The following is a 12,915-nucleotide window of genomic DNA, read 5'->3' on the forward strand; positions in this document are numbered from 1 at the left end:
AACATAGTTTGGAAAATATTCCACTAGTCCCCTTCTGTCTTTAAAATGCTTCACAGAACTTCTTTCCTTTAAAGTTCCTGTCGTACGGTCACTTTGTGACTCTTCTTCCTTGGTCATTAGGTAATATTATTTGTTTGCAGTTCAACTTTATAGTTTTCCAAAGTGGGTGAGCCATATTAGATTTTTCCTGCTACCTAGCAATGTCATATTCAAAATTTTCAGCATTTTCATTTCATTTCATTCCCATTTCCTCTTTGGGATACTTATCTTTCATTTACTGAGTTTACTGTTAAACCATTCATTTGCTTTTACCTATTCTCTAAGCCAGTAATTGAAAGAAAACTATACTTCTGTCTCCCTGGATTTTTCTTGAGCCTTTCCCTTTGCCATCTGGCACATAGCCCTTCCCCCTTTACCTGGTTCTTCCTTCACTGATGTTTTCAAATATGGACCATCAGTGTTAACTTATTTTTCATTCATCCAGTCTCTCCTCTTCCTCCTCCCACTATTGTTCTCATTTTTTGCATTTGACAATTTTGAATTCCTCCCTAATGTCGTGGCAGTTTTATACCTGAAATCAGAACCTCTTGGGATTCAGGTCCTGTTTCAGATACTATATGACATAACAAGTCACTTAATCTCTCTCAGCCTCAGTTTCCTCATGGGTAAAATGGGAGTAATATCTGTATTATTTCATAGTACCTGCTTTCATAGGGTTGTTTTGAGGATCAAATGAGATTTTGTGTATAAAGGATTTCTCGAAGCCTAAAGTGTTTTTGTTTTTTTTTTTATAAATTTCAGTTGTTATCCTACTCTAGCAACAACCTTTTTATCAAGGGAAATGATTTATCTTCAGAATGAACAGAAAGAGAAAGTTATGTGTTCACAGCTGATAGGTACCCTTTTCTCCCACACTGTCAATGAAGTGCTAGAGGAAGACCCACTTTGAAACCTTGATGCTCACTCAAAAGGATCACCTACCCAAAATGGATATTATCAAACCAATGCCCATAGAAATCATGACTCCAGTAGAGTACCGGCCCTGGATTCAGGAAGACTTGAGTTCAAATATGGCCTCAGACACTTGGCACTTACTAGCTATGTGTCCCTGGGCAAGTCACTTCACCCCATTGCCTCAAAAAAGTAGAAGAAACCATGACTCCAGAAATTCACCACACAAGAAATAATTTATTGCTTTTTTTAATGAATTCAGAGAGTATAGCCATACTTTTCCAAATGGTGGGGGTGAGGAACTAATCCAATCAAATTCAACTCTCTGTTGCTAAATTCCATCAAAATTATGTGCCAAATCAGACTACTCCTGGAGAGACCACTGGCAAACATACGGACCCATAGAGCTGCAGCACTTCCAAAGAAATGTGTTATTAAAGCTAATACTGGGAGAGCAAGAAGTAACTATTTCTGTTTCTTCCCAGAACTAAAATAGGAATCTCATCCTCTAAATCAGCTGTTAAATTTTGGATAGCATTCTTTTTTGTAATAACTTTTTTTAACCCATTTTTCCTTACATTTTACTTCATTTTTTCAATTAAAAATCTTTTATTTTTCTCACCCACCAACTTAAAAGAAAAGCAAAACCCTCACAACAAATATGCATAATCAAACGAAGCAAATTCCCTCATTAGCCGTGTCCAAAAAGTTCATGTCTCAATCTACACCATGCATCACCTCTGTCAGGAAGGAGCTAGGTAGCATGTTAACATCATGAACCCTTTGGAATTGTGTTTGGTCGTAGTGATGGTTTAAGTCTTTCAAAGTTGTTTGTCTTTACAATGTTATTATTGTATAAATTGTTGTCCTGGGTCTGCTCACCTCCCTCTTCATTGGTTCCTATAAGTCTTGCCAGGTTTTTCAGAAACCATTCCTTTCTTAATTTCTTAGGGCACAAATAGTATCCAATTACATTCTTATACCACAGTTTGTGCAGTTGTTCCCCAATTAACGGTACACCCTTAGTTTCCAGTTCTTTGCCCCTACAAAAAAAAAGCTGCTATAAATATTGTTCTGCGTATATGCCCTTTTCCTCTTTCATTGATCCCTTTGGGGTATAGGCCTAGTAGAGGTATTGCTGGGTCAAAACACATGCACAGTTGAGTTATTTTTTGGGCATAGTTCCAATTGCTTTCCAGGATGGCTGAAGAAATTCACAGCTCCACCAATAATGCCTTAACGTGCCTCTTTTCCTGTAGCCTCTTCTATAGTTGTCATTTTCCTTTTTTTTCCATCTTTGCTAATCTGAGTGTATGAGGTGGAATCAAATAGCATTATTTTAATTTTTCTGCATTTCTCTAATTATTAGTGATAGAGCATTTTTTTTTAAGTTTGGCTGTTGACGACTCATACGTCTTCTTTTGAGAACTGCTTGTTTATATCCTTTGACCAGTTATAAGATAAAATTTTTGTAAAAGATCTATCCCTGTCCTTGTTCAACCAAAGAACTGTTCATACACTGTGATCTTGAAGGACCTTTGCCTACACGCCTTATAAGACAGGCAACAAACATCCCAGATTTCTAGTAGTAATCTGTCATTTTCAGTTCCTTGTGGGACCAGCAAAAAGGCTAATTCTTCACAAAAACCCTTGTGGCCATGTTGTTCTAAAGAAAGAGAATTCACATCTCATACCTGAAAATAGGCTTACAAAGCTCATCAGGAGATACTGGCCCTCTTAGCTACAGGAAAATCCAGTATTCTAGTATAGAGATTGGCTTTAGATGAAAGCTTCTCAAATTCAGTTTGGACTCCTCTAACTATCGGGACTCAGGAAAGTGGAGGAGATATATACAAAAACATAACAGGAATCTGTACTAATTGGGTCTGTTCTCGTAGTATATTGGGAAAATGAACATGCTGTCTCAGAAGACTTAAAATGTTTGAGAACTGAAATCAATCAAGCATTTTTTAAGCATCTCTACTATATTCTAAGCCCTGCAAATACAAAGACAAAAGTGAAATAGCATCTGCCCTCAAGGAGCTTACATTCTCTCATGGGAGACAACATGTAGGCATATAGATATATGCAAAATAAATACAAGATATTGGAGGGGGCAGTAGGTGATTAGGAAAGTCTTCTTGTCGTAGAAGACACTTAAGCAGACTTTTGAAGAGATTCTAAAAGGCAAATTGAGGACAGAATGTATTTTAGGCATGGAGGGCACTTGGTGCAAAAAGATAAAAGACAGGAGATCATGCCAAACAAAGAGGCCAGTTTTGCTGGACCACAGAATGAGGGGAGGGAGTAAGTGTGTATTGAACCAAGATATACTAGGGAACCATTGTCATTCATTTAGTATGGTTATGAGAGTGGGTCAGACCTATGCTTTAGCAAAAGCATTTTGGTAATTCTATGGCCAATGGATTGGAGAGCTGGGCTCTTTAAGACCAAGAGACCAAATAGTAGGCTGATGCAGTATGAGAGGATATGAGGGCTTAAACTAGGGTGTTGAATAGAGAGAAAAGGAATTATAGGAGCTGGACTTTGTTGGAAGAATAGACCAGATTTGGAAGCTTAATGGATGTCTAGGAAAGGGGGTTAGGAGTCAAGGTGTTGAGGTTCTGAACCTGGGTGGGTAGAAGGATGGTGTGGTGTTCTTTACAGACATTAGGAAGTTAGGAAGAAAGGCACACTGGGAGAAACGGTGAGCTGGTGAAGTCACCAAGTGGGAATGTAGAGATGAGATAAGGGTCCAAGGTAAAGACTTGAGATTGACTTACTGGTACAGGTGATGCGGTGATGACTCAGCAAGGGAGACTGAGGAGGAGCAGTCTGTCTGGCAGGAACAAAACCAGGAAAGAGTAATGGTATGGAAACCCAGAGGAGAGTGTCTAGGAAGAGAGGGTGGTCAACAGTGTTAAATGCTGCAGCGGTCAGGCAGTAAACTTGTATTGAGTACCTGCCAGGCTGAGGACACAGATGGGGAAAAGAGAGACAATCCTTGCCCTCAAGGAATTTACAGTCTAATTTGGGAAAGATAACATAAAAGAAAGCTGAAGAGCTGGGAGGAGTGTTGCTAAGGGGAAGGGAAAGAGGAAGGACACAATAGAGAAGTCAAAGGAGTCCAAATGGATTGCAGCTAGATAGGGAATGAGGTTATGGCTGCCCTGAGCCCCCCTTCTTAAATGGAAGTTTTTGGAGTTTATAGCTCCACCCTCCAATCAGAAGGACAGAAGGCACTGATGTGAGTATGAGGGCTGATTGGATTTTTGCAGGATGATGAGGTTCCTGATGACATGGTAGAAAAGCCCAAAAGGAATGCAGCCCAGTGGGACATGGCTGTCCTGAGCCCCTTCCTTAAATAGAGGTTTTGAAGTTCATGGCTCTGCCCTCCAATTTGAGAAGCAGAGGGCAATGATGAGGTGTGAGTACCAAGGCTGAGTGGACCAATCCTTGTATGAAGATGAGAATTGAGAAGTAGCCAAGTGAGATTTGGCAGTTTAGAGATTGTTAGTAACTTTTGGAGAAAGTCTTTCCAGTTGATAAGGTCAATAGTCAGATTGCAAAGAGAAGTGAGGGGAGAGGATGTACAAACAGCAAGACTACTTTTTCTAGGTGTCTTGCTGTGAAATGGATGAGCTGTAGGATGATGGCTTGAAAGGATGAATGGTAGGGTCATAAACGATACTTTAGGATTGAGGAGACTTGAGTGTGTTTGTAGGCAACATGGACAGAACCAGTAGATAGGGAGTGGTAGAAGATGGGGGGCATGGGACATAGGGCAGTCTATAGAAGACTAGAGGGGATATAAAATTATGAGTAGGTGTAGAAGAGTTGGCTCTCTGTCGGAAACTAGAGTGAAAGGAGCAGAGACTGGGGGGATGACAAAGGAACTGAAGATGTAGAGACGGGGAAATGCAGAAGGTCTGGACATATGGACGATTTTCTCTTAAAATACGAGGTGTGGTGCTCAGCTGACAGGATGGAGAGAGTGCATGGAGTGGGAGGATAGAAAAAAGAAGATGAAGTTCAGCTTCTGAGCAGGAGGACAAAGAATCAGTTAGGGAAGAGTGAAAGGATTTGCTTGCTTTGTTGAGGGCCCAGTTGGTATTTGATTGCATACATTTTTAGTGGACCCCAGACAATTTGAATGTGTGAATCCTGGATTAGGTGGGATTGGGGTATGGCAGGGCATGACAAGGAGGCAAGGAATTAAAAAATAGAGGATGGTGTAAAACTGATTACCCTAAAGGGTCAAGATTGGGAAATGTAGAGGGTTAAAGGATTGGAGGCCACAAGTATGGGTTAAGGCATTTGGAAAGCTGCAGATAGGAGGTTTTGATTAGATAAAGGATTATTGGCCCTTTTTTTTGTTTTTTGTCATGGAACGCTCATGAGTGTTGTTACTTGTGAGCATTCCTGTGTGTGTCTGAAATTAACTAGAAGAGTCAGGTCATCGCAGCTGAGGCTGAAGAGTTGGAAGGTTAGAGTGTTTGAGGAAACAACAGCACGTATGTGGAAGTCCCCATAATAGAAGGGCAGGCGTACTGACTGAACTTGAGAAAAAAGAGAGGCCAGAGGGCCAGTAGACAAATAACTGCTCCTAGGACATGAATTGAGTGAACAGTGGAGGAGGAGAAGTGGCCAAGTGATGGCAGCAAAGGGAAAGTCCAGGAACTGAGAATTCTGAAACTAAACATGATTCTCAGTGTTCTGAACTGACTCTAGGTGGTTCAAGTGTTGGTTCTTTTTCTAAACATATCCCATAAGAGTCGAAGTCCCGGTATTGTCTACAGCCTGTTTTGACCTGTTTTGTAAAGCTTTTCTTAAATGGTATGTGGTACTAAGTAATTCCTGGTCTGTGTTGATATGCTCCACCTCTGTGAAAAAGAACAGACTGTTTCATCATAATGAATTCTAAAATACATAAAGCCCTTTTTAAAAAAGTGTTCTCATCAATTATAACTACTTTAGTTAAGTTAGCTTCTTATTTATTCTTTTCTGGATAATATCTTTTTTTTTAAGACAATTGGAGTTAAGTGATTTGCCCAGGGTCACACAGCTAGTAAGTGTTAAGTGTTTGGTCTGCGGCCAGATTTGAACTCAGGTCCTCCACACTCCAAGGCCAGTGCTCTATCCACTGTGCCACCTAGCTGCCCCAATAATGTCTCTTAGATAAAAGTATTCCAATGCCATCCACTGTAGCACAGGTGAAGGTGCTTCCTTCTGCTAAGGTCCAAGATATTACTGGCTTTTGAGCACAATGAATTCTTTCCTCATGTTCTTTCTCCTGCTCATTTCCCCTTCCCCGCTTCTTCACTTCCCTTATCATCCCCCAGTCTCTGCTCCTTTTACTCTAGTTTCCAATAGAGAGCCAACCCAAAGCTTGCTGTCCTTTAAAGGCCTTCTCTGGGATCCTTCTGGAAGTATTCTGTGAAATGATGACTATGAGATATCCCCCAAGTTTTCCTTCCATGCCTTTTATGGTCTCAGCCATTGTGTAGATTAGTTTATACCAAGGATCATATTTGAGAATTGGCAGTGCCTCATTCCCTTGTAGACATCTGTGCAGTCTCACCATTACTGAGGATCTGATACAATTTTATCACCTTTGGAGAAGCTAGGATTGCTGGACTGTAACTACTTTTCCAAAAACATGAAGAGGAACAGATTGCTTTTCGGTATAGTTGTACAGCACTAATCCATGCCTTGTGATCTTGGTAGCTATCACCTGACCAGCAGTAAAGGTAATGAAAGGGAAGAAGCCATTCTTTTGGAGAGGACTCTCCAGGTGAGCCTGAAAATAGACTGTGTCCTCTTGGCCAGATTTCTAGATCTTCTCTAACAGAAAAGCTTCCTAGAGCTCAATTGTTCCATACCTTCTGTCAGCAAATGGGGAGGCCACACCCAGCTTCAGAAAACTACAGTTTACAGATAGATTGCAAAGTGTTTTGTCATCTTATTGATTCACAATGAAGTGATATAACAGCAGATGGACACCTGGCCTTGGAATCAGGAAGAACTGGGTTTAAGACCTGCCCTTGGCACATAGCACATGTTAGTTGCTTGGCCATTGTCAAGTCCTTTAACCTCCCAGTGCCACTAGACCTGACTATTAAATTACAGGTGAGTGGTGTGGATAGACACCCCACCTCCCCCTGCCCCACACTGTCCCAAAACAAAAGGGGTTCAAAATCAAGTTAACAGGTATTTCTTCAAAAATGACATACATTGGTCTTCTTATAACACTTAGGTCTTTCTTGTAATTCTGACTTCTGAATTGCTGGGACAACATCTGCACTGTTCCCTGGAGCTTTATGATTGGTGTTTCTGCAGCGCAGCTCTCTCGTGGGCACTTGCAGAATACCCTTTTAGACCTTTTGACGGTGGCTTGTCCTTTAAACAATTTGGGGATCTGTCTCTTTTCTCCTCTCGGCACTTGTGCAGAATCAGTAGATTGTAGATTGCACGCCAATGGCTGGGACCTTATTTTATCCTTCTCTTTTCTCCTCCTGCTAATTGTACATTCCTTATGTTCTTTCTCAGACATGAATCCATTCACTTGTAATCTGTCCACACCTGCAGTCCTTCCCCAGCTCCCATCCCACGTTGCATCTGTAACTGGTATTCACCGGTCTTTTGACCTCTGTTCCTTCTCTACTCTCTTCTTCGTGCAGCTCTTTTCTCCTCAGCTCTGGTCTCCGTCCACGTCCTAATCTCTGCAGCTGCCTGCGGTTGTTGCAAGTATAAATACTTTCAATCCGCTTTGGTACGGGCAGCAGCTGGTTTGCGCTCCTCTCACAAACTTTTAAAGCCTGTGTGCTAGGTAGTTGGCAAGTTTACCCTGTTTACCCTGCTGGGGAAAGCTAGGTTCCTTTACTAGTTACTCTGGTTAGCAAGTACTTAAAATGAGTCTTGCTTCCCAAATCTGGTTCTTTGTACCCTTGACTAACCCATGTTATCTCGCGCCTTTTGCTGAGAACTGTGGGATTTATGGCAATCGAGGGGCTATACTTGCTGTGCTTTCAATGTGAAACTGAATTTGTTGCACATTTGGGGAAGCCTCTGGGGAAACTGACTGTGTTTTCTGCCTTCTGTTGACAGAATGGTACACGAAACTTCCAGGACTTTGACTGTCAGGTAAGGACTGTACAAGCACCAAGAGGGCTGTGTACAGGATCTTTGCAGAGCATCACCTTTTATGGTAGTGTCCAATGGAAGGGAATTTTTTGCATAGCTGTTCTTGGCTCTAACTTTCCTTTTTCAATAAATCAAGATTTATTTAATTGACTGTCATATTAACAGATTTGCCTGCCAGGTATTCCCTCTATAGTTGTAGATGCCTGTGTTGATTTCTTTCTCTGTGATTGACATCTCCTCTCCTGAAATGATGATGGTATGCGTGCCTGAGTCACTTATAATCAGACAGGTCTCAGATGTAAAGTTCTCCTTCACCGCATGGAAACAGGGGGAGGGGAGGTGCTTCTTGATAACAAAATCCTTTTAGCAAAAATTCAAAATGTTAACTGAATTAAATGTAAAATGCAAATGCTTTCCCTACTTGTTGTTTAGAAATTGGAAGTATATCCCCTACTCTTCCCCTTTATTATTTTCCTATACAGTGTTTTCTGTTTTTTTGTTTATGGCTGTATTACCAGCTTAAGATTTTTTTTTTAGGTATCAGTCAGCAACCCTCCCTTTATACCACCTAAACTTGTTGAGATAATATTTGTAAAGCACTTAGGGCAATCCTGGTACATAGTAGAAACTTCATAAATGCTTGTTCCCTTCTAGTCCCTGTGGAAGAATAGGGAAAGAAGTGGTGGGTATATAACAGCAGAACTGTCCTGGGACCACTTGTATTGGTGGAATGCCCTGACAGCAGCCTTTGAAAGCAGGCCATGTGGAAAGCACGCATGGCAGGCAAGAGCCTATTAGCCATTCCTGAGTCTGCATGGTTACAGAGCACACTGAGAAACCCACTCCCCTGATGCCAGGCCTCAGAACAAGTAGTTATTTTCAAGGCTGCTTTTTTTAGTATTGAATATAGTCAGATCTGTCTATAGCATTCTGGTATTAGAAGAAAGAACTAACACTATAGGATAGGCAGAGTGTGCTTTGCCACATTGTTTGTAGAATGAAGTTTGGGGGCACAGTTTTAGTCTGTTCTATCCAGATCCAAATTGTGGTGAAGTGCTCTGCTCTTCATATAGACTGGAGACTAGGACAGATGGCCCAGAAAGGTGCTTTGTTGCCTTGGAAATGGTAGACTTGGTGTATTATTATTAGGTCATTGGATTGCTGAATCCAAGACCAATCTAGTAGCTCAGGGAAGCTAGGAAATTGTACTTCTGCTCTAAAATTTGCCTCTTGGCCCACAGGGTGTACAGCACTCTGATGTGGGCAGGAAGTTTCCTATAGATGAAGGCTTGCTGACCCAGATGCAGGAAATTAGATAATTGATTATTTGGATAAAGTCTTTATTCAGGGTTAGTTGTTGTGAAATTTGATTTAACCTTAGTAGTCATTTTAGGCACTGAAATGAGCTGGTAAAAACTGATTTGTTGATTTGCCACGTTAATTAGAGATGTCATCTGTTAGGAAAAGGATCACATTAAACTTCATAATGATGGACCTTATGAAACCAGAAAAATATCTAGAAAAGGTTTTCCTCAAAATTATTTCTTCTACATAGAACGTGGGCAGTGTATTGGGAGGCATGAAATGATTTTATAAAATTGAATTTTAGAAATAAAAGCATGGAACAGTTGTTTAAATTTAATTTTAGGAAAACTTTTAGCAAAAACATCTTAATATTCTATGAGCTCAAAGACATTAGCATGTTCTAAGCCCTACGGACCACAATTTCTTGGCCCAGTTCAGATGGAGTAAAAGGAAAATTATAGAATTGGCTAGCACATTTGTCTGTGCAGGATTAACCTGTGGTTTTTGTAATTGTATTTTGTAAAGCTACAACCATGGTACTGTCCTTGAAGGATATTAATTTTTCCACCCAGCGTTCAGGGAGCCTTTATGCTTATAGTTTTTGAAAAGATTTTTCTGTTTTGATATTTCACTAGAGTCCTTGTGTGTTTCTCTGTTGAGAACGTTGGGAGATGCCCTGAGGAAACCTAGAATGGTTATCAGTGAATGATCGCCTTCACCTTTTCTAAAGAATGCCTCAAAAAGCTTACAAAAAGATGTTTTCCTACTTCTTTGATATTCCTGAGGGAGATATAAGCCATTCAATCCGAAGTCAGTGTTGCAAACAAATGAGAAAAGATGTGTCAGTCTGCATTTGGGTGGATAGAGTCCCAAGGGCCATGTTTACAAGAAAGAAGCTTGAATTGTTTCATCAGGGCATCCTTCCACAGCTGTGCTGAGAAACCCCTCCATCACCACCCCCCACCTCCCTCCGCCCCAAGAATCTGCTTTAGTTGACTGAGCCTCAACTCGTTTGGGAATTTCAGTTCTAAATGTTATTTCTTTGTAAACATTTTTTAAAAATTGGGCTTCTCCCTCTTTGTATCTCCCATGTAATTGAAAGATTTAATTAAAACAGCCCCGTGTCTCTTGATTTTTTTTTTATTTTCCTGAATGAATTAATCTTGATTTCTCTGAAGTGAACACCTGTTATAATTGGGATCTAGGTATAAGGGCAGTGAATGGAGGTGACATTCTTAAAAGGTGGATGCAAGGAAAAAGGAATTTGCTGCCCAAAGGATCTAAAATCACCAGTCTTCATGAGGTAGAGAGCTGATTAATCCAATTTTCCCCTTTAATATGGTGGCCATTGATTGACTTTTGCATCAGAGATGGGCAGGCAAGCAAACATTGGATTATTAAAGGTTTTTCCTAGACTATATGCGGGAATATATATATTCCAGAAGAACATATATATATGTATGTATGTATGTATGTATGTATTCTCCAGAGAATATAAAATGCCTTCTACTGTGTATCTGCAGGGCACTCAATAGTAAATATTTATTTATAATGATCAGGTTGTATGTAACCCTTGTTGTTCTGTGATTTCAGTCGTGTCCAACCCTTCATTACTCCATTTGGGGTTTTCTTGGCAAAGATATTGGATTGGTTTGCCATTTTCTTCTCTAGCTCATTTTACAGATGAGGAAACTGAGGCAAATAGGGTTAAGTGACTTGCCCACAGTCACACAGCTATTAAGTGTCTGAGGTGAATTTGAACTAAAGTCTTCCTGATTCCAGGCCTAGTGCTTTATTTACTGCACCAGCTAGCTGCCCTCTCACCCTTAACAGTACTTGAAACCAACACCCAGTCTTATTTGTGGAATGATAGAAGAAAAAAGCAATAATACATTGAGCCAGTCTACCAGAGAGTTTGTGCCTGATATTCATTATTCCCAGAGGAATATGACCATGGCAAAATAATGGAGTAATTTTTTGCATACTGTTTAAGGACTCACTGAGAGAAGCCAGCTGCATACTAGATAAATTATAGTCTGCAGCTCAGAATTGTTACGTATGCATCTTCTTTCACATGTACTTAAATGGCTTTAAAACGTGTGAAAAATGCTTTCCAGATTAGCTAAGCAGCATGTTCTAAAGTGAGGGCTCTAAAGCCAAACACTCCAAACTCTTTGTGGAGGGGCCCAATAAGGGCTGAGATGTCCAGAGGGAATAGGGATCAAACTGTAAGCTTCCTCCAGTTCAGATCCCAGCACATTAGGAGGTGAATTCTGGTAAGCCCATGAAACCAGACCCATTACTTAACCCCAAGTTATTCTTAGAAATTTTTGTGAACTGATGGAAGCTGAAAAACGTAGGTGATTTTTGATTGAAGCATTTGGGTATGAGCCTTCATTTCCTCTGGCCTCCCAAGGATGTACTGCTACATTTCTCTCTCTGGGTCTCTAAGAGCTGCTTATGGAAGACCTTCTCATGCCTGTGACCTTTTTCTTAGACTTCGTCAATTAATGTAAAGCACATTCACGGTCAATTTGTAAAGTCTGATTTTTGCCCTTTGGTGGAGCAAAACTAGTATTTAAGCCAGTCCCTGTAAGGGCAGAGCCACCTGTTCTTGATGGCAGGTGCCATCATTCCTTGCCATCTGGCTGCTTCAGCTGCCATCTTAGCCCCTTCTAGCATCTAGAAGCAGCTCCCCATCTCTAAAGCCATTGTATCATAAATCAGCTGTCTCATCTGGCATTCCTGGAAAAGCCCTAGGGCACTTGAGCATGGTACAGTGGAAGGAATGCTGAATTTAGAGGTCAAGAGCATAAATTCAAATTTTGCCTGTGTCGCTTATTCATGAACACATTGCAGCACACCTCATTAGGGTGTGCAATCAGGAAATTTAAAAAAATTTTTAATGGCAAACTTTATTGAATGCTCAGTAAAGGGCATTGATTTTATTCATCAAAGTGAGAAACCAGAACTTAATTTTTTTTAATTAACAACTAAACTTTGCTATAAAATACAAATTTAAAATGAGACACAAAATACTGAATTTTTTTAATCATTATTTAAGGGCATGCCTATGGACTTACTAGGACCTCAATTCTTCATCCACAAAATGAGAGATTTGTAGCTTGGCATAGTAGATAAAGAGTTGGATTTGAAATCAGAAAAACTTGAGTTCACATTTTACCACTTATCTATGTGACTATGGGTGGGTCATTTAATTCCTTTGAGCCTCAATTTCCTCAGTTGTAAAATGAGGGGGTTAGACTAGATGGCATCTAGGGTCCCTTTTAATTCTAAATCTGATGATATAATTAAATTTTAATAATTGAAAACTCAGGAGGGAGATCTGAATTTGCTGATTCCATTCTACCTTTTGAGGAATTTCCCTTAAAGTGGCTTATATTCTAAAGAAGACAAAGCGACCTCATAAAAATTGTTCTTTTTATTGTCCTTTGTTCTTTATTAATTTTGGTGGATTTGGTTAAATTTATGTGAGGAGGAGGAGGATGAAAGAGA

General features: G+C 40.2%; 1 protein-coding gene across 4 annotated transcripts in view; it reads left to right on the forward strand.

Moving 5' to 3' along the window:
* NDRG3 (NDRG family member 3) overlaps positions 1 to 12,915 on the forward strand; it is a 70,250-nt gene that overhangs the window by 29,631 nt on the left and 27,704 nt on the right. For 2 of the 4 annotated variants that reach the window (XM_020998687.2, XM_020998690.2), the window contains exon 3: positions 8,059 to 8,094. The exons of 1 other annotated variant lie outside the window; for it this stretch is intronic. In XM_020998687.2, coding sequence (XP_020854346.1) covers positions 8,059 to 8,094 — 36 coding nt within the window. Of the gene's footprint in view, positions 1 to 8,058; positions 8,095 to 10,600; positions 10,703 to 12,915 lie in introns of those variants that run through there. One more of the 4 variants, XM_020998689.2, reaches the window with a different exon arrangement.

This window comes from Phascolarctos cinereus, unplaced genomic scaffold, assembly GCF_003287225.1.
Source record: "Phascolarctos cinereus isolate Bilbo 61053 unplaced genomic scaffold, phaCin_HiC Scaffold_2;HRSCAF=192, whole genome shotgun sequence".
Taxonomy (NCBI): domain Eukaryota; kingdom Metazoa; phylum Chordata; class Mammalia; order Diprotodontia; family Phascolarctidae; genus Phascolarctos; species Phascolarctos cinereus.